General features: G+C 50.3%; 1 protein-coding gene across 3 annotated transcripts in view; it reads right to left on the reverse strand.

The window, feature by feature from the left end:
* TBC1D22A (TBC1 domain family member 22A) overlaps window positions 1-22,355 on the reverse strand; it is a 408,925-nt gene extending 386,570 nt beyond the window's left edge. Inside the window, exon 1 of one of the 3 annotated variants that reach the window (XM_025398760.1) lies at window positions 22,128-22,355. In XM_025398760.1, coding sequence (XP_025254545.1) covers window positions 22,128-22,189 — 62 coding nt within the window. In that variant the 5' untranslated portion in view covers window positions 22,190-22,355. The remainder of the gene's footprint in view (window positions 1-22,127) is intronic. The other 2 variants (XM_025398761.1, XM_025398762.1) reach the window with 2 other exon arrangements.
* Between the last annotated feature and the right edge of the window lie 3,203 nt (window positions 22,356-25,558).

Below are 25,558 nucleotides of genomic sequence, written 5' to 3' on the forward strand. Positions count from 1 at the left end.
TGACTGAATAATGCGTAAGCCAGAATACATACATATGATGGAATACTACGCATAGCAGACGGGAATTAACTAGAACCACCAGAACCAATACAGATAAATGTCATAAACAGAACAGTGAAGAGGAGAGCAAGCTGACAGTGTGACATCCTTTATAAAAATGTTTTGGCTGAGTGCAGTGGCTCACGGCTGTAATCCCAGCACTTTGGGAGGCAGAGGCGGGCGGATCACGAGGTCAGGAGATCGAGACCATCCTGGTTAACATGGTGAAACTCTGTCTCTACTAAAAACATTTTAAAAATTAGCCTGGTGAGGTGGCGGGCACCTGTAGTCCCAGCTACTTGGGAGGATGAGGCAGGAGAATGGCCTGAACCCGCTAGGCGGAGCCTGCAGTGAGCCGAGATCGTGCCACTGCACTCGAGCACCTGGGCGACAGGGCAAGACTCCGTCTCAAAAAAAAAATGTTAAAGGCGAAATGATACTGTATATCATTTTTGATACATATATGAGTGGTTAAAAAAAACTCCTGCACACATGGGAATGGAAATACAAAACTCAGAACAGGGGTCTGGGGAGTGGGTAAGTCAGGCAAAGACCCCACGGCAGCTTCAACTGTGTGTGTGCACTGTCTTCTTTCCCGTGCCGGATGGAGATACGGTGTCTTCTGTATTACATCAGCCTGTGTGCCCTTTCCGAATGGCTGAAACGCTTTCTAGTTTTTTAAAGATCGCTCTGGCTCTGTGAAGGTGAGGTGTGCGTGCCCTGGACACGGGCACACTGCTGGAGCACTGCCTTACTCTCCAGAAGGGTCAAAACATGAAGGGCTCCTGGGGGCACGCTGCTGATAACTCTAAGTCTCCCCATTCTTTTGATACTACAAACAGAAGTCTTTCAAAAAGTAAGCTCAGTATCATTAGCCATCAGAGAAACACAAATCAAAACCACCATGGGATACCACTTCGCACCCAGCAGAATGGCAGAAATTAAAAAGATGCTAAAGCGTGATGGTGAGGATGCAGAGACTGGAACCTCACACACTGCTAGTGGGAATGAAAAATGGGCAGCTGCTGTGGAAAACAGCTTGGCAGGTCCTCGGAAGGTTACATGGAGTTATCACGTGACCCTGCAATTCCACTCAAAGGTAGATACCCAAGAGAAACGAAAATACACATCCATACCAAAACCTCGTACAGCATTATCCATAACAGCCACAGAGTGGAGGCAAATGTCCACCAGCTGATGAATGGGGTCAACACAACATGGCCGAACCACACGATGGAGTAATATTAGGTCATAAAGGGAATGAAGTCTTGGTACACAACATAGCATGGGTGAATCTTGACAACATGAAGCTGAGAGAAGCCAGATGCAAAAGGCCGCACACTGTATGATTCCACTGACATGCAACATCCAGATAGTAGACCCGTGGTTGCCAAGGGGGCGAGGAGAGAATGGGAAGTGAATGCTAACAGGTACAGCTTTGCTCTCTGTGGTGATTAAATTTGTCTAAAATTGACTGTAGTAATGACTGCATAACTATGAATATACTAAAAACAGCAAGCACTTTAAATGGGCGAACAATGTGGCACGTAAGTGGTATCTCTATAAAGATGGAAGGCAGGACAGGAAAGGCCCCCTCCCTGACCACACTGTGTCCCAGGAAGGCCGGTACGTCATGGAAGGGAAGGCTCGAGATGGCTGACCCGTCTTATTCATTCAACCTTTAAATAGACCAAAGTCCGGCCAGGAGCAGTGGCTCACGCTTGTCATCCCAGCACTTTGGGAGGCCAAGGCGGGCGGATCACGAGGTCAGGAGATCGAGACCATCCTGGCTAACATGGTGAAACCCCGTCTCTACTAAAAATACAAAAATTAGTCCAGGCGCGGTGGCTCACGCCTGTCATCCCAGCACTTTGGGAGGTCAAGGCGGGCGGATCACGAGGTCAAGAGATCGGGACTATCCTGGCCAACATGGTGAAACCTCATCTCTACTAAAAATACAAAAACTAGCCGGGCGTGGGGGCGCACGCCTGTAGTACCAGCTACCCGGGAGGCTGAGGCAGGAGAACTGCTTGAACCCGGGAGGCAGAGGGTGCAGTGAGCCGAGATCATGCCACTGCACTCTAGCCTGGTAACAGACTGAGACTCCATCTCAAAAAAAATAAGAAGTCCAAGTTCACTTGTCCCACCATGAATGACAAGTTTGTAGTGCCAATCACCACAAAACAACACACTTCAGCATGTGCTTCACATGAAAATGACAGATTTCACCACCCCCAAACTTGAGGAGGGCTAACCGGTTAGCAGTGAGCAAAGGCAGGGGCCATTAGTTGGGTGTTCTGGTCGAATGGATACACATCCCACTGATCCTACACACACACAGCCGGGGCCCTCAGACAGAAAAGCACGTGAGCAAACACTGACAAAGGGTCACAGGCTCTAGCCCGCGACAGCAGAGGCCGCACGCAGGTGAAAGTGGAACAACGTGCATGAGGGACAAGACACCCCAGGGCAGGCCAGGGAGGGGCCAGCAGAGAGATGCCCCAAGGGGCTGGGCCCTGAAAAAGACCCCCAACCAAAAAGACCTCCCCATGCTCTCCCCAACAACAGCCCTCAGGATTGTGGCCAAAGCTCACCTTTTCAACACAAGGCACAAGGAGACGCAACTGCAATGCCGCCACTCGTGAGGGGAACCCGAGGACACCCATGGCAAGGGAAGCAGGTAAACTAAGGTCTAACACAAGAACTGGGGTTGGGCATGGTGGCTCAGGCCTATAATCCCAGCACTTCGAGAGGCCAAGGTGGGCAGATCTCTTGAGTCCAGGAGTTCAAGACCAGTCTGGGCAATGTAGTGAAACCCTGTCTCTATAAAAAATATAAAAATTAGCCAGGCATGGTGGTGTGCTCCTGTAGTCCCAGCTACTCAGGAAGCCGAGGTGGGAGGATCACCTGAGCCCAGGAAGTCGAGGCTGCAGTGAGCCAAGATTGCGCACCACTGCACTCCAGCCTGGGCTAGAGTGACACCCTGTCTGAAAAAAAAAAAAATTGGGAGGGCACCTCCAGGGAGAAGGGGGGAGGGGTCACAGCATGAGAATAGGGTGGAGGAAGAGGCTGGAGACACTGGTCAGCTGTGGGGGTCGGGGCAGAGGGAAATGCCCAAGAGAAAGAGAATGGGTCCCTGAAATCAACACCATCTCTTCAGGACTGTGCCCGGAGCTGTCTTTACAACATGACTCAGAAAACCTTGAATTTAAATAAACAATAAACAAAACACAAGAATCAAATACTTGCTGAAAATCTACTTGTGGATAGCCAAAGCCTCCACTTGGTTCTCGCTTGACAGCAGCATGAAACACAGAAGCCTTCAGCTTCTACTGACTACACTGTGTTACGTTTCTCCATTCAAGTCACTCAACAAACACTGACTGGGCACCTGCTCCACACCAGGCCCCGGGCTGGTCGTGGAAAGCTGACAGTAAACAAGCGAGAGTCCCTGTCCTCAGGCTGCCTTCACAAAAGCGGCTAATCCATGAGGACACAGGTGACTCTGAAGCGGGAAGAGGCAAGTCAGAGGCAAGAGGAACAGAGCGACTCGAGCCAGTGCTGCAAGGGCACTGGGTTTTGACAGGAGGCAGCTCTCCCCAGCAGATCCCGCAGAATGTTTCTCTGGTTTGAATCTGAAGCCTCTACACCAAGGTGCTGATGGTGTATCAGAACAGCTTTTTTTTCAAACAAACAAACCTGATGGTGTATCAGAACAGCTTTTTTTTTTAATTGAAGGTTAAACAGCAGTGGTTGAAAATAGCACTGGAGAGTGAAATAGGGAAGAGTGAAAGAAAATAAAAGTATGGAAAAGCAATAAATTCAGCTGCAATGTTCTCAGAATCATAAAAGAAATGAAACATTTACGATTAAATGCTTCTCTGTATTTCACATATATGAAGTAAACAGACAAGTCATCTAGTCAAATTCATTTTATGGCTAATCAACCTCTCTTCTCCAAGCACAGTCATCATTCAATGCCCCCTTAGGGTTCAATAGCAGCTTTCGGAAATACATACTCAAATTAGCAACTGAATTTACCATTCGGCTCATTCCAACACACGGCGATGCTCCCCAGATTTATAAAATATGTTCAGAAGTAAATTTTCCAAGGAAATTAACTGTATGAGCTTTGAAGGAAAATGTACGAAAAACCATTCTGACAACGGTAAACAATTCCACTATCCCCTCCGTCCACAGCATAATCTGAAACTCGTGCCCACCCCGAGGGTCAACAGCAGAAAGATGTGGTGCCTGAGACCCAAACCAGAGGGTCTCCGAGGGCTGTCCCGCCCCGACACCCACACCACTCTGGCAGTAATGCACATGCTGTCCCACAAGGCTCCCAGCTATGTGGTGTCACTTCTGGGCCACAAACTCCCTGCTACATTTTGTCTCGTGTCACACTCCTCACAGCCCTCGGAGCACTGAGAACCCAGCAGGGGCTGAGGCAATTACTGGGTCAAATGGACATCTCTGCAAATAGGTCTTGGAAACAGCATTTTTACAAAAATTTTTTCCCTCACATAACAAAAGCAATGCGTATTTATTATAGAAAACAGAAAATACGAAGGAAATGGAAGTGTTTTGAAATTGTCCTGGCCGGGCGCTGCGGCTCACGCCTGCAATCCCAGCACTTTGGGAGGCCGAGGCGGGTGGATCACCTGAGGTCGAGAGTTCGAGACCAGCCTGACCAACATGGAGAAAACTCATCTCTACTAAAAATACAAAATTAGCCGGGCTAATTTTGTTGTGGTGCACGCCTGTAATCCCAACTACTCAGGAGGCTGAGGCAGGAGAATCGCTTGAACCCGGGAAGTGGAGATTGCGGTGAGCTGAGATTGTGCCACCACACTCCAGCCAGGGCAATGAGAGTAAAACTCCATCTCAAAAAAAAAAAAAAGAAAGAAAGAAACTGTCCAACACAGAGAAGTACAGTCAAGCACCACATAACGACATTTTAGTCAACAACAGACCTCATATGGGACCATGGTCCTGTAAGACTATAATGCCGCTGAAAAATTCGTCACCTAGTGATGTCACAGCCAAAGTTACATTGTAGCACAAAGCATACTCCTGTGTTTGTGGTGATGCTGACATAAGCAAATCTACTGTACTGCCAGTCCTATAACAGTACAGCACATACATTATGTACTGTATGTGATACTTGATCATAATGAACAACTATGCTACTGCTTTATGTATGTATTCATTGTACTCATTGTATTATACTTTTTCTTTTTTTTTTTTTTTTTTTAAGGCAGAGTTTTGCTCTTGTCATCCAGGCTGAAGTGCAATGGCACAATCTCGACTCACTGCAACCTCTGCCTCCGGGATTCAAGTGATTCTCCTGCCTCAGACTCCTGAGCATCTGGGATTACAGGTGCCCACCACCATGCCCGGCTAATTTTTGTATTTTAGTAGAGACGGGTTTCACCATGTTGGCCAGGCTGGTCTCGAACTCCTGACCACAGGTGATCTGCCCGCCTAGGCCTCCCAAAGTGCTGGGATTACAGGCGTGAGCCACTGTGCTCAGCCTATTGTACTATACTTTTTATCATTATGTTAGAGTATGCTCCTTCTACTTATTAAGAAAAAAAAAAAAAAAAGCTGTAAAACAGCCTCGGGCAAGTCCTCAGTCCCTCAGGAGGCATTCCAGAAGAAGGCAATGACCGCTCCATGCATGTTACTGCCCCCGAAGACCTTCCGCTGGGACAAGATGTGGAGGTGGAAGCCAGTGGCACTGATGGTCCTGACCCTGTGTCGGCCTAGGCTAATGGGTGTGTCTGTGTCTTAGTTTTTAACAAAAAGCTGAAAAAGTAAAAAATAAAAAATTTTAAAAAGAGAAAAAAGCTAAGGATATAAAGAAAAAATTTTGGTACAGCTGTACAATGTATTTGTGTTCTAAGCTATGTCATAATAGAAAGGAGTCAAAAAGTTTTTAAAAAATCAAAACGTTTATGAAGTTTGAAAGTCACAGCAAGCTAAGGTTAATTAACTACTGAAGAAAGAAGGTGTTTTCATGAATCTAGCGTAGCCTAAATGCAGAGTGGTCAGGACGTCTACACAATGCACAGTGACGACCCAGGCCTTCCCGTTCACTCACCCTCCATTCACCAACCCACCAACAGCAAGAGCAACGTCCGGTCCTGCGGGCGCCAGTCACACCGGCCGCCCTACACGAGCATGCCACTTCATCGTTTATCTGTATTTGTACTATCCCTGCTCCATATTCAGAGATGTTCAGATACACAAATACTAACCACTGTGTGACAACTCCCTGCAGTACTCAGAACAGTACCATGCTGTACAGGCGTGTAACCTCGCAGCAACAGACGGTGCCACACAGCCCAGGTGTGCAGCAGGCGACACCGTGTAACCTCGCAGCAACAGACGGTGCCACACAGCCCAGGTGTGCAGCAGGCGACACCGTGTAACCTCGCAGCAACAGACGGTGCCACACGGCCCAGGTGTGCAGCAGGCGACACCATACTAACCCTACCTAGGTTTGTATAAACGCGCTCTGTGATGTTCACACAAGGACAAAATCACCTAAGGACGTATTTCTCAGAAGGCGTCCCCGTCGCCAAGTGATGCATGACTTCCCGCGCGGCTCCGCCATCCTGGCAGCCAGCCATCACCGAGTCCCACTCCCCCTCTCTCCTTCTTGCTGCTTCTCACTCAGTCCTGGCCCTGCCCGGCTTCCCCTCGGGACTCACCACACTGAGATCTTTCTTCTTGCTCCCTCCTCTGCCTCCTGCCAGCCTCTCCACATGCCCCAGACTCTTCTGTGTGTTCCCTACTCTGCTCCCCAAAGCCAAGTCCTCAGTCCTCCTTTCTTCTCCTATGAAAAATCATGCTCTCTCCTGCCTTCCTCCACCCGAGTAAATGGTTCTCAAACACGTGCCTCCAAGCAGAACCACTGCCAACTCTCAGCCACGAATCCACCACCTCATGTCAATGGGTCCCCCACAAAAGTCACTTGTGGCCCACCGGCCACTCACCATACCCACTCTTCGGTCCCCACCCTTGGACAACATCACTCTCTACCAGTCACACGAAAATAGACAACGTGCTGGTCCCTGCCTCGTACCTCTCCCTCGAGCCCTCTTCTCCTGGCAGCCCCTGGCTCTCACTGGCCTATGTCCTGGCGTCAAAAACCCTGTTTGTGGCACATATACACCATGGAATACTATGCAGCCATAACAAGGACAAGTTCATACACTTTGCAGGGACATGGATGAAGTTGGAAACCATCATTCTCAGCAAACTATCGCAAGAAGAGAAAACCAAACACCATATGCTCTCGCTCACAGGTGGGAATTGAACAATGAGATCACTTGGACACAGGAAGGGGATCATCACACTCCGGGTCCTACTGTGGCAGGGAGCGGGGAGGGATAGCATTAGGGGATATACCTAATGTAAATGACGAGTTAATGGGTGCAGCACACCAACATGGCACATGTATACATATGTAACAAACCTACATGTTGTGCACATGTACCCTAGAACTTAAAGTATAATAAAATAAATAAACAAATAAATTTGGATTTTAGGTAAATAAAGAGTTTCTTATATATGTCCCAAATATTGCACGGGGCAGACCTATACTAAAAAAAAAAAAAAAAGAAAAAAAGAAAACGCTCTGTTCCCACTGACTTAAATCAGGGCTCCATTTTCTCTCATTCTGCCCATGTATCTCCTGTGACCACCTCCAGAACTGCAATCCACCAACATGAGGGTCAGCCTCGTCTCCTCCCTGAAGAACACCACCCACCCAAGTCTCCACTTCCTCTAGGTCACCTTGGAAACCTCCCACACATCCCTCCTCTTCTGTCCATCAGCCCTGGCCCTGGCCCATCCCCTCCTCCCAAGAAGAACACAATGGCTACACCAGCTGCCCCTGGGTTTGGCTTCAGCTCTGCCGTCCTGTGCCCATCAGGGGACGGGTCACTCCCCAGCTGAACATCCTTCAAGGTCTTTCTACAGACCTTGGGGAAGAACTCGGATGCTTTCAGGTCCCATGAGGCCTGTGCAGCGCCCTCCTGCCGCTCCCGGCTCACACACCCCCTCTCGGGAGGGCTCTCTTTTCCCACCTTTTGCAATGTGTGGCACAGGGTCCATTTTGAATATCTACTGAACTAAATGAATTGCAAACACTTCCGGACAGTCCCTTTCCTCTCTCTCTCTCCTCCCCATGGCCATGGTTCTCACCCTACTTCCCGGCCGGCCTCGTCCTACCTGTGCAATCTCGGGTCAGCTCCCTGACCTGAGCCCCTGTCTCTAGCACACAGTAAGAGGTCAATAAATGGTAGCAGGAGGTCTGATCAGGTGGCCCCTGCTCAGAAACCTTCCCTAGCTCCAAACACAAAACAGCCTGAAGCCAAAACTCCTGCAGCCACCATCCTGAACACTGACCCTCACCTGCATCCCACCACACAGCCGCAGCTGTGTCCACTCCTTCCACCTCTGTTCTCAGGTAGCCAGCGACTCACCAGGTTCCCAAACACACCCTGTATTCCTCCTTACCTGGGCTGTGTTCAAGCCACCCTGTGCCAAGAAGGCCTTGTCGCAGCCCCTGACTACAGAACACGCCCCCACACCCCAGGTAACCTTCAAAGTCCACTTTAATGTCATCTCATGTCCTCAGTGAAAACTCCCCTTTCCCTGCCCATGCTGCCACAGGGCTTCCTGGCCCCTCCACGGCCCGCTTGGCACCAGCATCCTTGCGGCAGAAGCTCCCGGCTGGTCTGTCTCCCTCAGCAAACGGAAGTCCCTCGGTAGCAGGAGTAACACCAGGCTCACCTTTGCACGCACCCCAGGGCCTCGCGTGCAAACACAGCGCATCCCATAACTGCTTGTTACATTTAATTCTCTTCCTCACTATGCAAACACTTGAACGATTAAGCATTTAAAGGCATACCATATCTTTGAAGGAATTAAGTTCCAAGAATACAGGACATCTTCTCACGACAAAACCTAGCTAGGTAACAACACCCGCTTAAAAGCTCCCAAGCTGCTGTTAAGGTGGCCTTTTCTATGAGCTATTGAAAAGCATGACGGCTTAGGAAGGCACATGTGGCTGACGCACAAGCTGCTACGGTGGCTCTAGTGACTGGTTTTGGAACACAAAACTAACTCAATATAGAGATTAATTCTAAAAGAAAACAAAATGGAGCCCACAGCCAACAATCCTCTACCAGCCCTTTCCAGGAGGCAGCTGTGGCCATGCAGGAATCACCTCCTGCACCATCGATAAACCTGAGAACTTGGCAGCGGCCAGACCCAGTCTCAAAACAGAAGAGGTGGCACACTGTGCTCTTCCTCCACCCTGATAAAGCAACTCCCAAGGCCCCAGACGTGAGCAGGAAAATCCTGTCATAAATTCCATAAAACCGTGATTGTCTCTGAACCTTTCTTCCTCCCAGATCCCTTCTGAATTCGGAAAGAAGCAAGGCCGGATCTCCCCTTGACTCCCGAACCCAACAGCATAATGTAGGGAGTCCCAGCCAACTCGCTGGCCTCCCTGCCGCAAACACATACACGTGAAAAGAAGGGCAGTGGGGGCACCAAGCCCTCACGGAGGAGCTGCCACCCCTGAGAGAGCCACAGTGACACCAACGGACTCGCCCCCTTTCCAAGACGGGGTCCTCTGCTCTGCCCCTCCACACATCCCGAGCCACTGACAGCTTTCAGCCAAGGATCAGGAGCTCATCCAGATGACTGCAATGAACATCACTTGCCTCATCTAGGTGAAAGCCTTAGAGCCAGCAAGCCTATTTTTTTTCTTCTTTTTTGAGATAGAGTCTTGCTGTGTTGCCCAGGCTAGAGTGCAGTGGCGAGATCTCGGCTCACTGCAAGCTCCGCCTCCTGGGTTCACGCCATGCTCCTGCCTCAGCCTCCCAAGTAACTGGGACTACAGGTGCCCGCCACCACACCCGTCTCATTTTTTGTATTTTTAGTAGAGATGGGTTTTCACCATGTTAGCCAGGATGGTCTCTATCTCCTGACCTCATGATCCACCCGTCTCGGCCTCCCAAAGTGCTGGGATTACAGGCGTGAGCCACCGCACCCGGCCTTTATTTTTTAGTTTAGTAAAAATGTTTAATAAAAGAAGGCCCATTTCAAACCAGCACAGCAAGGAGTACAAGGTGGAGAGAGCTGCACGGCACACTTAAAAATTCTATCGGAATCGGCCTGGCTCCGGTACACACAGCGCACGTGAGAAGGAAGAGGGTGGCGGAGGGCGAGGCAGCGCTCAAACGAACCCACTACGAGCAACAACACCTAGGAGGGACCTGTGGGAACAGAGCTGATGCAGTCGGGCGCCCAGAAATATCAGGGGTCCCGAAGCCAGAAAGGGCTCTGCCTTGGACCGGCCTGAGGGTGAACCTACTCCCCTAGGAGCTTGGGGCCTTGAGAGGGCGCCCAGCAACACCTGGCCCTGCCTCGGGGGGCTGCCATCAGTAACAACACAGGCGTTCTCAGCCTCCACTTCCTACTCAGTAAGGGAACCCACAGCTATTCTAAGCAACTGGACTCGCGGGGGCTACGTGCCCTTCATGATCCACAGCACTCAGAGTGGAATTTCCATGTTTATCACCAGAAAAGAGGAAACATTTCAGAAAGGAGGAACAAAAAGTCTGAGGATACTCAAAATGAAAGTGCCCCACAGCACGGGGCCCAGAAATGGGAAGAGCCCAGGCGGCCCTGTTCTCTGGGCCTCCTGATACCTCCGCCTCGTGTCTGCGAAGAGAACACGGGGGGACCTGGGAGAAGTGGCTCACCTCTCTCCAGAAGAATCCCCGGCAGTCTGCCGAGCGCAGGAAGCGTGGTTTTCCCTCGCCTGGAGGAGTCAGGCCTCAGGCTGAGCTCAGCAGGCGGCAGCCTGAGTTCAAACATGAGGATGTGTGCCAGGGCGCAGGGACCACCTCCACCCAAGCCAGCCTACAGAAGGATCAGATTCCTGGTGAACAAGTCAGCCTTCTCTGTAATAATTTCAGCACCTGTTAAGTCCACTTGGGCGTGGAGGAGATAAGGATGAGGCTGTGATGGGTAAGGGCATAGATTTCTCAGATTCAAACCCTAGCTCTGCCACTTATGGGCTGTGTGGCTTTGAGCATGTAACTCAGCTTCTGAGTCTCCTCATTTGTAAAATAGGGACCACACGGTACCACCCCCAGCTGCTATGAGGATTACATGGGTGGCTGCACGTAAAGTGCCTAGTCCACCGGGCGCGGTGGCTCACGCCTGTAATCCCGGCACTTTGGGAGGCCGAGGTGGGCAGATCACCTGAGGTCAGGAGTTCGGGACCAGCCTGGCCAACACAGTGAAACCCCGTTTCTACTAAAACACACACAAAAAAATTAGCTGGGTATGGCAGCATGAGCCTGTAGCCTCAGCTACTGGGAAGGCTGAGGCAGGAGAATTTGCTTGAACCCGGGAGGCAGTGAGCCGAGATCGCACCATTGTATTCCAGCCTGGGTAACAGAGCGAGACTCTGTCTCCAAAAAAAAAGAAACACCTGGCCCAAGGGAAGCACTCCACAAACAATCCCTAGCATGGGGCGTGATGCCAAGGCCCCACCTCAGTTCTGATTCCCCTCTGCACCTGAGCGCTGCAGGGAACACCTGCTCTGTGCCTGCTCCGCACACAGACACGCTCCCTGGACTCCTCAGGAAAAAGAACCATGAAGGTGGCTCATCTTGCGCTCCCAGGGCCACGCATGGTGACACTCCCTACCCTGTGGCAGGATACCAGCTCCTGTTCCTGGGCTCCCCACTGCACCCAGAAACACTGCACAATGCAGATCTCCACGGCCTGTGTTCAAGGGGTGAAGGGCTGAGCTGAGAAGGGGCAGAGACCCTGAGCCTGCCAGAGAAAGAAAGGAGGGGCAGGTGTCACTCTCACGCCATAGAGCCAGGACAGCCCCCTGCACGTGAACACTGTCCTTGTCCTAGCCACAGGCAGGCCGCACTAGACTGTGGCCGTTCAGGGAAAGAAAAATAGAGATGACTTCTTTTCAACCCAAATGCCTATCAATCAACAAGTGGATAAAGAAACTGTGGTGTAGCCGGGCACGGTGGATCATGCCTATAATCCCAGCACTTTGGGGGGCCAAGGCAGGTAGATCACAAGGTCCAAAGATGGAGACCATCCTGGCCAACAGGGTAAAAACACAAAAATTAGCTGGGCATGGTGCTGCGTGCCTGTAATCCCAGCTACTCCGGAGGCGCGAGACGGAGGTTGCAGTGAGCCGAGATTGCACCACTGCACTCCAGCCTGGTGACAGAGCGAGACTCCCATCTCAAAAAAAAAAAACAAAAACAAAACAAAAAAAACACTGTGGGGGGTGTGTGTGTGTATGTAATGTGTGTACATATATATGCATATGTATATATATGATGAAACACTACTCAGCCTAATGCCATTAATTCATTACTACTCATTCATAAAAAGGAATGAATTAATGGCATTCGCAGAGACCTGGATGAGGCTGGAGACTAAGTAAAGTAACTCAGGAATGGAAAACCAAACCATCTGTTCTCACTCATAAGTGGGAGCTAACGGCCAGGCATGGTGGCTCATGTCTGTAATCCCAGTACTCTGGGAGGCCAAGGCAGGTGGATAACTTGAGTTCACAAGGTCAAGACCAGCCTGGCCAACATGGTAAAACCCCATCTCTATTAGAAATACAAAAATTAGGCGGGCATGGTGGCGCACACCCGTAGTCCCAGCCACTTGGGAGGCTGAGGCAGGAGAATCGCTTGAACCCAGGAGGTGGAGGTTGCAGTGAGCCGAGATCACGCCACTCCACTCCAGCATGGGCAACAGAGTGAGACTCCATCTCAAAAAAAAAAAAAAAATTGTAAGTGGGAGCTAAGCTATGAGGATGCAAAGGCATAAGAATGACACAATGGACTTCAGGGACTCAGGGAGAAAGGGTGGGAAAGGGGTGAGCGATAAAAGACTGGGTTCAGCGTATACTGCTCAGGTGCACCAAAATCTCACTAATCACCACTAAAGAACTTACTCATGTAACCAAACACCACCTGTTCCCCAGTAGTCTATGGAAATAAAAAATTAAAAAGAAAAAGAAAAACAGACAAGTGGTCTTCCAAGACACGTTCTCCTCAATTCCATGACCTCCCACGGTTCCTCACAAACACTTGGGAGCAGGGAGGCTGAGGCAGGAGAACGGCGTGAACCCGGGAGGCGGAGCTTGCAGTGAGCTGAGATCCGGCCACTGCGCTCCAGCCTGGGCGGCAGAGCGAGACTCCGTCTCAAAAAAAAAAAAAAAAAAAAAAAACACTTGGGAGCAATGGGGTACTTCCTCCTGCTCCCATTACTTAAGAAACAAATAAATAATCCAAAATTGTCAGGGATTATTTAATCATTTTTATCTTCATTTAAAATTAACCCAGAGTCCAGATTTACTCTATCAGACAGATATGTAAGAGAAAGGAAATAGGATTCACATTCAATTTATTTTTCAAAATGTTTCTGGACAAAGTAAGACATTTAATAACACGGAAAGTGACCACTGAAAGGAACAAGGAAAAGGAACTGCGCCTACAGCAAAAACTCACCCACCAGCGCTTCCGAGGCCACCGTCACAGGAAGGTCATCTCCACTCACAAACAAGAAGAGAAACCCAGCTGGCGGGGAACACACGATCACTGCCGGGACAAAACTCCGGGGCTTGCCCCAGCATGAAAACAGGACTGAGGGTTCTTACCCAATAAACAACCTCTTCAAAACACAAGCAAGGCAATACAGATGTATAAAAACACAAGCAAGCAAGGGGGCCCGAGGCAGCAGCCAACATTCTGAGGAAAGAGGCAGGGCCCTATTTGGTTCCTAGGCCTGAGCCGGACAGAGGACACAGGAAGAACCCTCCGAGCTGACTTCAGTCCCCTGGGTTTAAACATACTTTGTGGGCCGGGCGCGGTGGCTCAAGCCTGTAATCCCAGCACTTTGGGAGGCCGAGATGGGCGGATCACGAGGTCAGGAGATCGAGACCATCCTGGCTAACCCGGTGAAACCCCGTCTCTACTAAGAAATACAAAAAATAGCCGGGCGAGGTGGCAGCGCCTGTAGTCCCAGCTACTCGGGAGGCTGAGGCCGGAGAATGGCGTGAAGCCGGGAGGCGGAGCTTGCAGTGAGCTGAGATCCGGCCACTGCACTCCAGCCTGGGCGACAGCGCGAGACTCCGTCTCAAAAAAAAAAAATAAATAAAAATAAACATACTTTGTGGAGGTTACCCAGTGACCCCCCACAAGGCCGCTGACCAAGGTACTCCTGCCACATCCAAGTGCAGGACTGCTGAGGGAGGTGCCGGACCGCCTACCACTCCCTGTTGGACATCCCTTGGCACAGTACCCCACTCTTCACGGCTGCTGTAACAAATCACCACAACTTAAAACATGCATTCATTATCTCGAAGTTCTGAAGGTCAGAAATCCGGCGTGGGTCTCATCACACTGAAGTCCAGGCGTCGGCCAGCTGCGCTCCTTCCGGGAGGCTGGAGGGGAGAACCCGTTTCCTGCTCACTCCGGTTGTCCACAGAATTCAGCTCCTGGCGGGGGCAGGAGCAAGGCCTTGCTCTCCTGTTAGCTATCCACAGAACGCCTTTCCCAGCTTCCAGAAGCCGCACCACATTCCTGGTGGCTGCCTCCCCCATCTGCAAAGCCAGCCACTATGGATGGAGTCCATCCCACACCGTGTCTCTGACCACTTCCAAAAGCTCATGAGGTTACACTGGGCCCGCCTGGTAACAGGACAATTTCCCCATTTCAGGTCAGCTGATTAGTGACCTGAATTCCCCTCTGCCATGTAACAGAACATATTTGCAGGGGTCAGGGATGAGGATGAGGACACCTTTAGGGGGCCAGTATTCTGCCCACCACACTCCCATCCCCTCAGGCCAGCGTCCTGGACATCACCTCGACCCCCAGCACCCTGCCCATCAGTGAATCCCGAGAGTACCATGTACACCCTGAACCTGCCCACTCCTCTCCAACCCCACAGCCTCTGGCCTCGGCCTCCTCAGAAGCCCACCAGCTTCCTCTCACCTTCTCTTCAAGGATGATGGACAGTGTCACAGTATCGCAGCCCTCCCTGTTTAATACCCTTCAACACTCTCTCATGGCTCTTAGGACCACAGCCCGGATCTTCACCATGGCCTTGGCAGCAGCTCCAGAGCCTGCTCACCACCCTCCATGCCCCTCCTCCCCAGTCAAGTGCTCCCCGCAGGAGGGGGGCTCCGATAGACTCTCCCCCGACCTCTGCAGCCAGGTCTCGGCAGAAGCCCAACCTGTGTCAGGAGGACACGACCATTCCACCCACTGAGGGCCCTGCTCTCTGCCAGCATCCCGGGACTGCCACCTGCCCGGCACCACAGTCTGCGTGCATGTGTTCACGGGGCAGGCGTCCAGTCGCGAAGGGCCACGTGGATGGCTCAGCACTCACCACGGCAGCTGGCACAGGAGAGAAGCAAGTAAACGTTTTCCGAATGAATTCATTATCCCCAACAATGCCTCTCCTCCGGCGAGGACGGACGGTGGCCTATTCAGCCAACTGTCTCATTTGCTCACAGGCGTCTCGTGGCTCTGGCAGTGTAAGCTGACGGCTGTCAGAGCCACAACACTGAGAACCCTCTTCTGCTCCAGCTTTACCCCAGCACCCACATCCTTGCCATGTTCAATTTGGGCCTTTCTTGCCACCATGCCACTTACTTTTTTTTTTTTGAAACAGAGTCTTGCCCTGTCGCCCAGGCTAGAGTGCCATGACGCGATCTCAGCTCACTGTAACCTCTGCCTCTCGGGTTCAAATGATTCTCCTGCTTCAGCCTCCTGAGTAGCTGGGATTATATTATAGGTGCCTGCCCCAATGTCCAGCTATTTTTTGTATTTTTAGTAGAGATGGGGTTCCACCATGTTGGTCAAGCTGGTCTCGAACTGCTGACCTCAGGTGATCCACCTGCCTCAGCCTCCCAAAGTGCTGGGATGACAGGCATGAGCTACAGCGACCAGCCGCCATCAGGCCACTTTCAAATGTCATACTCCAAATACCCCAGCTGCCTGCATACCCTCTGTCAGCAGAGCACACCCTGCCAGGCAGAGCTGAGCTAAAATAGCAAACATCAGACCCACACTGAAAGACTGCCTGTGTTCTCAAGCCCAGTGTGCTGTGATTTTGTCTTGGCATGTAAAGTGAAGTGTGGCCAGAATTCCAACTGCAACAGCCCATCGGGAGCCAAGAGAGTCAGCGGCCCAGGAAAGAACCAGCCCAGACAGTCAGAGACTGAACCTTCAGATTCTACTTTTTTTTTTTTTTTTTTTTTTTGAGACAGAGTCTCACTCTGTTGCCCAGGCTGTGAGAGTCTCGCTCTGTTGCCCAGGCTGTGGTGCAGTGGTGCAACCTTGGCTCACTGCAATCTCTGCCTCCTGTGTTCAAGCGATTCTCCTGCCTCAGCCTACCAAATAGCTGGGATTACAGGCACCAGCCACCATGCCCGGCTAATTTTTTAGTAGAGATGGGGTTTCGCCATATTGGCCAGGCTGGTCTCAAACTCCTGACCTCAAGTGATCCACCCACCTCAGCCTCCCAAAGCGCTGGGATTACGGGCGTGAGCCACGGTGCCCAGTCAAACCTTCGGATTCTTATCACCTACCGTTTCTTGCCACCACCACAGCTTCCACTCCGGTGCAAGCCGCCACCACCAGTGGCCACCGGATGCTGCAGCACCCTGGCCTCCTGGTCTCCCTGCTTCTGCCCTTGCCCCGATTCCCAATGCCTCCAATCTGTCTTCGGTACAGCAGCCAAAGATACCCCATGAAACCTAATGCAGACCATGCCACTCCTCTGCTCAAAACCCTCCAAAGGTGCCCCATTCAGCCAGCATCAAACAACAGTCCATATCTTCACTGCAGTCACGAGACTCTACCCCCACCACCCTTCAGGACGCACCCCTTGACTCTCCCCTTCTATCGGCCAGACCCACACTGGCCCCAGCTCCTCTCCTCAAGCACGCCAGCATCGCTCTGGGGGTCCTCTGCACCTGCTCACCCCTCTGCCTGGATAGCTCTACCCCAGCCTCCTGGTTGGCCTGTTCCCTCACCTCGTGCAAATCTTTCCTCAAACGTCACCTCAGCGAAGGGCTCCTTCTCACCACCACACCTGCTACTAAGCCACCTAGTCCTCCTCCCAGCTTTGTTTTGATAGCAACTGTCACCTTCCAACAGATAACTCCATTTAACTGAGCTATGTTATTTATACCCAGCTCTCCCACTGCACTGTAAGCTCTGCAGAGCAGAGATCTGGGTCTATTTTGTTCACTAATATTATCTCCAGCACCTGGGGCTGTTCCTAACACATACTATGGATTGAATACATATTTGCTGGATCAGCAAATCATCAAATTCTCAAAACTGGTCCAAGAAGCCTATCCTTTCCTCATCAAAAAGAACTGTGCTAAGCCAAAGAAATCTCCCCATTTGCCATAGCTACTTAAACCAAATTCAACCCCTTTGTGCTACAGATACAGACACTGATGGCCACAGAGGTAACTTGGTGAAGACCACTACTGGCAAAAGAAAGTTAAAATCTGGACCACCCGACTCCTAGTCAGAGGTCTGTCTACCACACGACACATCCTGGCTCATCCAGAAACAAAGTTTCTAGGAAAGCATCAGCCAAACATGTAACCTAAGGACCAGGGTGTGCATAAACCGAAGGTCTACTAGCAAGACCACCTCTCCTGCAGTGTATAGCCCTGGCCAAACCGCCCACTCTCCAGGCTAATCGAGAAGATAGGTTGGAATAAACACCATGTATCGGTACTGACAATGCAAGAATGAGAAAGACACATTTCCCAAACCTGTGCATCTCACAAGTGAAAGCAAAAGCACATACCAGGGACAACAGGAAGCCAGAGGTACCAACAACACTGAGTTTGATGCAAAAAAGGGGGACTTTAGTTCAGGCTGCATAAAAACAGGAGGTATGCTGGAGAGTGTATATTGAGAAGTGGGGGGTGGGGGGGAAGCTAAGCCAGGAGAAAGGGACGGGAAAAAACATTCTGGTCAGATACAGAAGCATGAAAGTGACAGGGTCATCAAACAGAATGGTGTGCCAAGGAACCTAGCAGTCCATCAGCACAGCTGAGAGCAAAGCTCAAAGCAAGAGAGCAGCCAGGTTTTAAAGGGCTTAGATGTCGTGCAAAAACACTTACACTTCTCAGCATGACATTGAAGGGGGAAAAACCCAGGGATTTAAACCAAGACTGCCTCAGGGAGTGCAGGATCAAGCATGTCTGCTGCAAAACACCAGCAGACATAACATGTAAAACGCCAAAAACAGTGTCTAGCAAATGCTAAGTGTTTAATGAATACTAGCCATTATTGCCATAAGGAATTACTGAGTTGTGCTACTGGCCGGGAGCAGTGGCTCACGTCTCTAATCCCAGCACTTGGGGAGGCCGACACAGGCGGACCACTTGAGATCAAGAGTTCGAGACCAGCTTGGCCAACATGGTGAAACTGCATCTCTACTAAAAATACAAAAAAATTAGCTGGGCGTGGTGGCGGACACCTGTAACCCAAGTTACTTGGGCAGCAGAGGCAGGAGAATCACTTGAACCCAGGAGGCAGTGGTTGCAGTGAGCCTAGATCGCACCACTGCACTCCAGTCTGGGCGACAGAGCAAGACTCGTCTCAAAAATAAAAAAGAGTTGAACTATCTGCAAGATCCCTTACTAGCCTTGCACTGTACAGCAGGCGTAGTCTTCTTCCTGAGTTTCCTTGAGTTGATGGCTACACTCAAAAAAAAAAAAGAGGAAAACAAGGCTGGGCACGGTGGCTCACGCCTGTAATCCCAGCACTTTGGGAGGCCGAAGTGGGTGGATCACAAGATCAGAAATTCAAGACCATCCTGGCCAACATGGTGAAACCCCGACTCTACTAAAAATATAAAAATTAGCTGGGCGTGGTGGCGAGTGCCTATAATCCCAGCTACTCGGAAGGCTGAGGCAGGAGAATTGCTTGAACCAGGACCCAGGAGGTGGAGGTAGCAGTGAGCTGAGATTGTGCCACTGCACTCCAGCCTGGGCTACAGAGCGAGACCCTTGTCTCAAAAAAAAAAAAAAAAGAAGAGGAAAAAAAGGCTGGGCACGGTGGCTAACGCCTGTAATCCCAGCACTTTGGGAGGCCGAAGTGGGTGGATCACCTGAGGTCAGGAGTTTGAGACCAGCCTGGCCAACATAGTGAAACCCCGTCTCTACTAAAAATAGAAAAAAAAATCAGCCAGGCCTGGTGGTGGGCGCCTGTAATCCCAGCTACTTGGGAGGCTGAGGCAGGAAAATCGGTTGAACCTGGGAGGCAGAGGTTGCAGTGAGCAGAGATTGTGCCACCGAACTCCAGCCTGGGCAACAGAGTGAGGTACTGTCTCAAAAAAAAAAAAAAAAAAAACCAAAAAAACAAAGAAAACCATCATGGGAAACAATTGAAAGAGCTGCCAAAGCCACAGGAACCTGGCTAGGATCTCCACTAGCACTGTGCTTGCGTAGGTGTGGACTAAATAAATATGCAGCTGATGACCAATCACCACTACTGACAGGAAAACGGGCATCACTTTGTGACTCCTCCTTCAGGGCAGAGTTCCAGCCTGCCACCTGAAAGAGCGGCACTGCCAGAGGCTTGAGCCACAAGATGGATGGGAAACACAGAGGCTTCACAGGCCTTCCTGCTGCACCCAACCTCTCCTTCTTCTGCCCTCTTCAGTGACAGCCTCAAACAACTCTCCAAGACTCCAACTTCACAAAGGAAAGGTATTACGGAAGCTGCTCTCAAAAGTGCCTGAGACACAGAACAGCATCAAAGTCAGAGGAAAAGGAAAGCTGGTCTTTGGTATCTCAGGTTCACACAGAAGAAAACTGGAGACTGTATTAGTTTCCTGTGGCTGCCATAACAAATTACCACAAACTGAATGGCTTGAAACAACAGACATTTATTCTCTCTCAGTTTTAAAGGCCAAAAGTCCAAAATCAAGTCATGAGCAGGGCCATGCTCTCTGTGAAGTCTCTAGGTACGCATCCTTCCTTGCCTCTCCCAGCTGCTGCGGGCTGCCAGCAACCCCTGGCTTTCCTCGGCTTGTAAATGTACTATTCCAATCTCTGTTTCTGTCTCCACAGGGCCATTTCCCTGAGTGTGTGTCTCTGTATACAAATTTCCCTCCTGTTAGAAAAATACTAGTTGTTGAACTAAGGCCCACCCTCATCCAGTATGACCTCATTTTACCTTGATTACTTGTGCAAAAACCCTATTTCCAAATGTCATATCCACGGGTTCCAGATGGACATAAATTTGGTGGCAGGGGGTGGGGGAGGGGGCAAACACCACTCAACTCAGTATAAGGACAAGTTACCAAGGGCCACAGGCTTCAATCCAAAGGTTGAGTCACTGCTGTAACTCCACACAGCAGCTCTGTTATTCTTACATCTCAGTTGATTAAGAATTAGAGTTTAGGCTGATGAGGAACCAAAACCTTAAGACCTAAAAGTAACACATAAAAGTTACACTGTCCTGTGGCTCCTCTTCCCTGGACTCTATGTTCCATAGCATTTGTTCCTGTCGCTACCAGGACCTCCTATTCACCACCATTCCAGAATCTTCACTCATCTTGGACCCTGACACTGGTTTTGTTGGAAGCTCTAACTGTTCTCGAATCACGCACAGTCAAATAGGGTCTCTGGCCACCTTTGATGACTCCCTTCATTCTCGAAGTCACCCATGAGCAGTCAGTAACTCACTCTGCTAACTCCCAGATCACTCTTAAAAGTAAACTTTCCTTTTTTTTTTTTTGAGACAGAGTTTCACTCTTGTTACCCAGGATGGGGTGCAATGGAACAATCTCGGCTCACTGCAACCTCCACCTCCCAGGTTCAAGTGATTCTCCTGCCTCGGCCTCCTGAATAGCTGGGATTACAGGCACGTGCCACCGTGCCCGGCTAATTTTGTATTTTTAGTAGAGACTGGGTTTCTCCATGTTGGTCAGGCTGGTCTCAAACTCCTGACCTCAGGTGATCTGCCCACCTCGGCCTCCCAAAGTGCTGGGATTACAGGCATGAGCTGCCGCACCCCACCAAAAGTAAACTTTTCTAACTGGATGCAGTAAATTGCAAAGGTTATCATTCAAACACTCAAATGATAGTGTCTATTATGAAACAGGAGTACAAACCATTTTCCTGTGTTTATGAATGATTCTACTCGGACTTGTTTTAATATCACAATTCATAATTTTCAGCATTCCAGACTTCAACTTTGCAACAGAACACACTATGTTCTGAAATCTTGAAGTTTGCTTATCTCTGATCTGTTTTCACCAGTGGCTGATTTTATCCTAGGTACCCTCCAGGTAATGTCTCATTCCCTAGGGCCCTGGCAGAGCTCAGCGCCATAGCAATCAGACAAGGACTCTGGAGCTGTAATAGCATCTAGGGTGTACCCAGGTTATTCCAGGCTCAAAAAAAAAAAAAAAAAACCTTTCTGCTAACACAATATAGGAGTTGGTTTTGAGATCAGCAAGCAGAAACAGGGAAACTCACAGGGAAACTCTAATCCTCTTGCAGGCTCAAGGCAAGAGCAGCAGCCCACAAGAGACCAGAGGCAAATCAAGTGGGTCAAAAGCACCACACCCCCTGCAGAAACTGATCTGCCCAGCAGACGGGGCCTCAGCCCGGCCAGCTTCCGGACTCCACCAAACTTCACAGCATGACCCGAATCAGTTCCTTCCAGCCTCCCCAGGGAGCCCAGGAGTTTTTCGGAAAGGAGTCTGCCAGTGTTGGGAAAAACGCCAACAGCTCCTCCTCGTCCTTGCAAGCCTCGATCCTACGTGCAGCCACTGTCACCCCCAAACCCCACGCTCCGACCTCCGAGTCCCACAACGCCCATCACACCACCCAGTAGTCTCCTCAGAGTCCAAGTTGCCCGCTCCAGACCCCCGACTCCGCCCGCAGTCCAGGAGGCCAACGCGGCTACCTGACCTTTGACCCCTGACCCCGACCCGGCCCTCCCGGGCACACCCACCTGCCCGGGAGCTTGCTGTTGCTGCGCTTCCAGAACTGCTTCCTGGCCCCGTCGCTGGCCATGGCCCCTCCTCATCCCTCAGACCCGCGGCCCAGACACCCCGAGTGCAGCCGGCCCTCCCCCAGCGGCCCTTTCCTGTGCCCCGGGTGGCCCCTCACTGGTCCCGGGACTCCGGAACGTAGACCCGAGAGGCTCTTCCGCCTCCTTCCGGAAGTTGTGCCTACGCGCGCCCGGAAGTCCCGCCTAAGTCCCAGGTGGCGAGTGACGCAGCGTTCCGAGAACCCGACCGCATTAAAGGGCGACGTCGCGCGACCCACGTTACACGCGTCGCGGAGGGAGCAGAAGTGGTTGGGTTTCGTGTTTGCTTAAGTCTGTCGCTCCCTGCTAGCCCAACCCGACCGCGGCGCCTTCCTGCAGGTAGCGGATTCCCAGGAGCCAGTGGAGCCTACATTGCGAAGCTGAGCTGGGCCCGTGTCTGATTCCGGTTTCTCTTGAGCGCGTCTCGGAGCCGGCCCAGAACAGAGGGAAGCCAGACACGCCATACCCAGCCCAACAGTGGCAGGGCGGCGGCGGGTGCTGGTCAAGCTGGGTCTGCGGGCACTGGGTGAGGATCAGCAAATACTCAGTGGACGAAATATTTGCAGTGCGGTGAGGTGAGCGGCATAACCGCGGAGCGTATTCGGGGGGATGAGAGAGAGTGGGGATTAGGCCAGGCTTGAAGGGAAGAGTGGTTGAGCACCGAAGACAAGAATTAATTCCCCTGGCCTGAGTTCCAGCCTTGTGCGGCTATCACGTGCTTGAAACCTGGCTAGTCCGGAGTGAGATGCACTTTACGTGTGAAATACAAGATTCCAAAGACGTCGTATAAAATAATTTGCATATTGTTTGCATGTTAGATAACATTTTAAATAATACATTAAATTAAATAAAATGAATTATTTTTACATTCCTTTTTACTCTCTTTAAAATTATTTTTACCTTTTTTATTTTTTTTCTCGGGGGGGGGAGTAGGGGTGGGGCGTCTTGCCCAGACTAGTCTCTAATTCCTGCCCTCTAGTGATCCTCCTGCCTCACCCTCCCCAGTAGTTGGAACTACAGGTGCATACGTTATGCCTAGATCTTTTTACTTGTGTGTGTGTGTGTGTGTGTGTGTGCAGAAAGCCACTAAAAAAATCCGTATCTGGTTTGCATTACATTTCTGTGCGTCTTAGGCCAAAGATTGAAGGCTCAGGGACTGTCCTTTCAGACTGGAGCTTTAGTGTATTTGGAGCTCCTGCCAGTTCTCTTTTGAAACAAAAATTTGATAAGGTATATTTACTGATTAAGAATTTCCGGGGAGGCTGAGGCAGGACAATAGCGTGAACCCGGGAGGCGGAGCTTGCAGTGAACCGAGATCGCGCCACGGCACTCCAGCGTGGGCGACAGAGCGAGACTCCGTCTCAAAAAAATAATAATTTCCCATGCCTCTTCATTTACTGGTAAGTAACATTGACTTAGTACTTACTACGTACAAGGCATCCTACTCTCCTGAGATCCTCTCCTAGTAAAGCTCAGAAGACCCCAGGGGTCTCCTTCTGACATATAGCCCTGACAGCCTCAGACAATGCTGTCCCCTACACACAACATGGAGGACCATGGCGGTTCTTTCCAGCTCAGTCTGGCTTATTGCAAGAATCAGTGAGCGAGGTGACAGCAGGATTAACCTGATGGAAGGGGAAAGGAAGGAAAAACTGTGAAACAATTGACAGAGGAAAAACTGGCAGCACTTAGTGACTGGTTACACCTTAGATCCGGGTGCTCTTTATCGCTTACCGTATGCTTTGCTACTACTGTTTTCAGGCGAAGGAGTGAGGCTGAGATTGACTTGAAGGCTTCAAAACCAGCTAAGCAAAGGATTAGTAGGATCATGACAGAAACGTGAAGACGGAAAAAGAGAGTCTGAGTAGAAAGCCAGTTTTGAAAGCCAAAGTAATACAGATGTTGGAGTCTAGATACGGGATCTAGGAATTGGGACAGACCCTCCAATCCCAGAGGTAATGAGTGGAACCTTTTTTATTCATTTTTGCAACAAGTATTGAGCAGCAATGCAAATTAAAACTAAGGATGTATGACGTTACACTTAACAGATTGGCAAAAACTTAAAAATCTGTCTTTACCAAACTTGATAAGAATGTGGATTTGTGGGCCGGGCGCGGTGGTTCAAGCCTGTAATCCCAGCACTTTGGGAGGCCGACACGGGCGGATCACGAGGTCAGGAGATCGAGACCATCCTGGCTAACACGGTGAAACCCCGTCTCTACTAAAAATACAAAAAAATTAGCCGGGCAAGGTGGTGGCACCTGTAGTCCCAGCTACTCGGGAGGCTGAGGCAGGAGAATGGCGGGAACCGGGGAGGCGGAGCTTGCAGTGAACTGAGATCCGGCCACTGCACTCCAGCCCGGGCGACAGAGCGAGACTCTGTCTCAAAAAAAAAAAAAGAATGGATTTGTGAGCAGAGCAGAACTCGTGCACTGCCGGGAGGAGGGCACATTCATTCAATAATTTCAGATGGCCACTTAGCAATTTCTAGCAAAAATACTCTATAGCTTAGCAATTCCACTCCTGGTATGTGCTCTGGAGTACCTTGCCTCCGCGTGCAGAGACAAGAACGTTCAGTGCAGCGTTGCTTCTAGTGGTAGTTGGAGTCTGGGGGAGAAGCAACCAAAATGCCATCTGTGGCAGAATCGATAACTTACACAGTTACGTAGTAGAATACCATAAATTAGTAACAATGATTACATACATCAACATAAATGAATTTCACAAACTGTGGGGTTGTTTTTGAAATGGGGCTTACTACATTGCCCAGGCTGGCTGCAAAATCCTGGGCTCAAGTGATCCACCTCAGTTTCCTGAGTAGCTGAGTACAGATGCGAGCACTACTGCACCTGGCTCCACAGTGCTGAATGAGAAAAAGTTGAATATGAATTCACATGGCATGATACCATTTAGTACTATTTTCTTTTAAAGGATGAGAATACGGCCAGGTGTGGTGGCTCATGCCTGTAATCGCAGCACTTTAGGAGACTGAGGCAGGAGGATCTCTTGAGCCCAGGAGTTTGAGGCTGTAGCAAGCTATGCTCATGTCACTGCGCTCCAGCCTTGGCGATAGTGCAAAACCCTATCTCAAAAAAAAAAAACAAAACAGAATGTAAAAGATAAATTCAGGAAAGTGGTTGCCTATAGGTATGGGTGGGGACTGTGATCAGGAAGAAATTCATTCATAGGAGATCAATTGTGCTATTATGCTTTGTTTCTTAAGGCAGATGGGCTATATTCAGGTGTGTGTTATATTCTTTATGACTCTTTACATGTATAAAGTGTTTCGTAATACATTCAAGTATCATTATTGAGCATGAACTGTGCTATGCACTGAGCTACCTTGAACTGTT

Source organism: Theropithecus gelada, chromosome 10, assembly GCF_003255815.1.
Source record: "Theropithecus gelada isolate Dixy chromosome 10, Tgel_1.0, whole genome shotgun sequence".
NCBI lineage: Eukaryota > Metazoa > Chordata > Mammalia > Primates > Cercopithecidae > Theropithecus > Theropithecus gelada.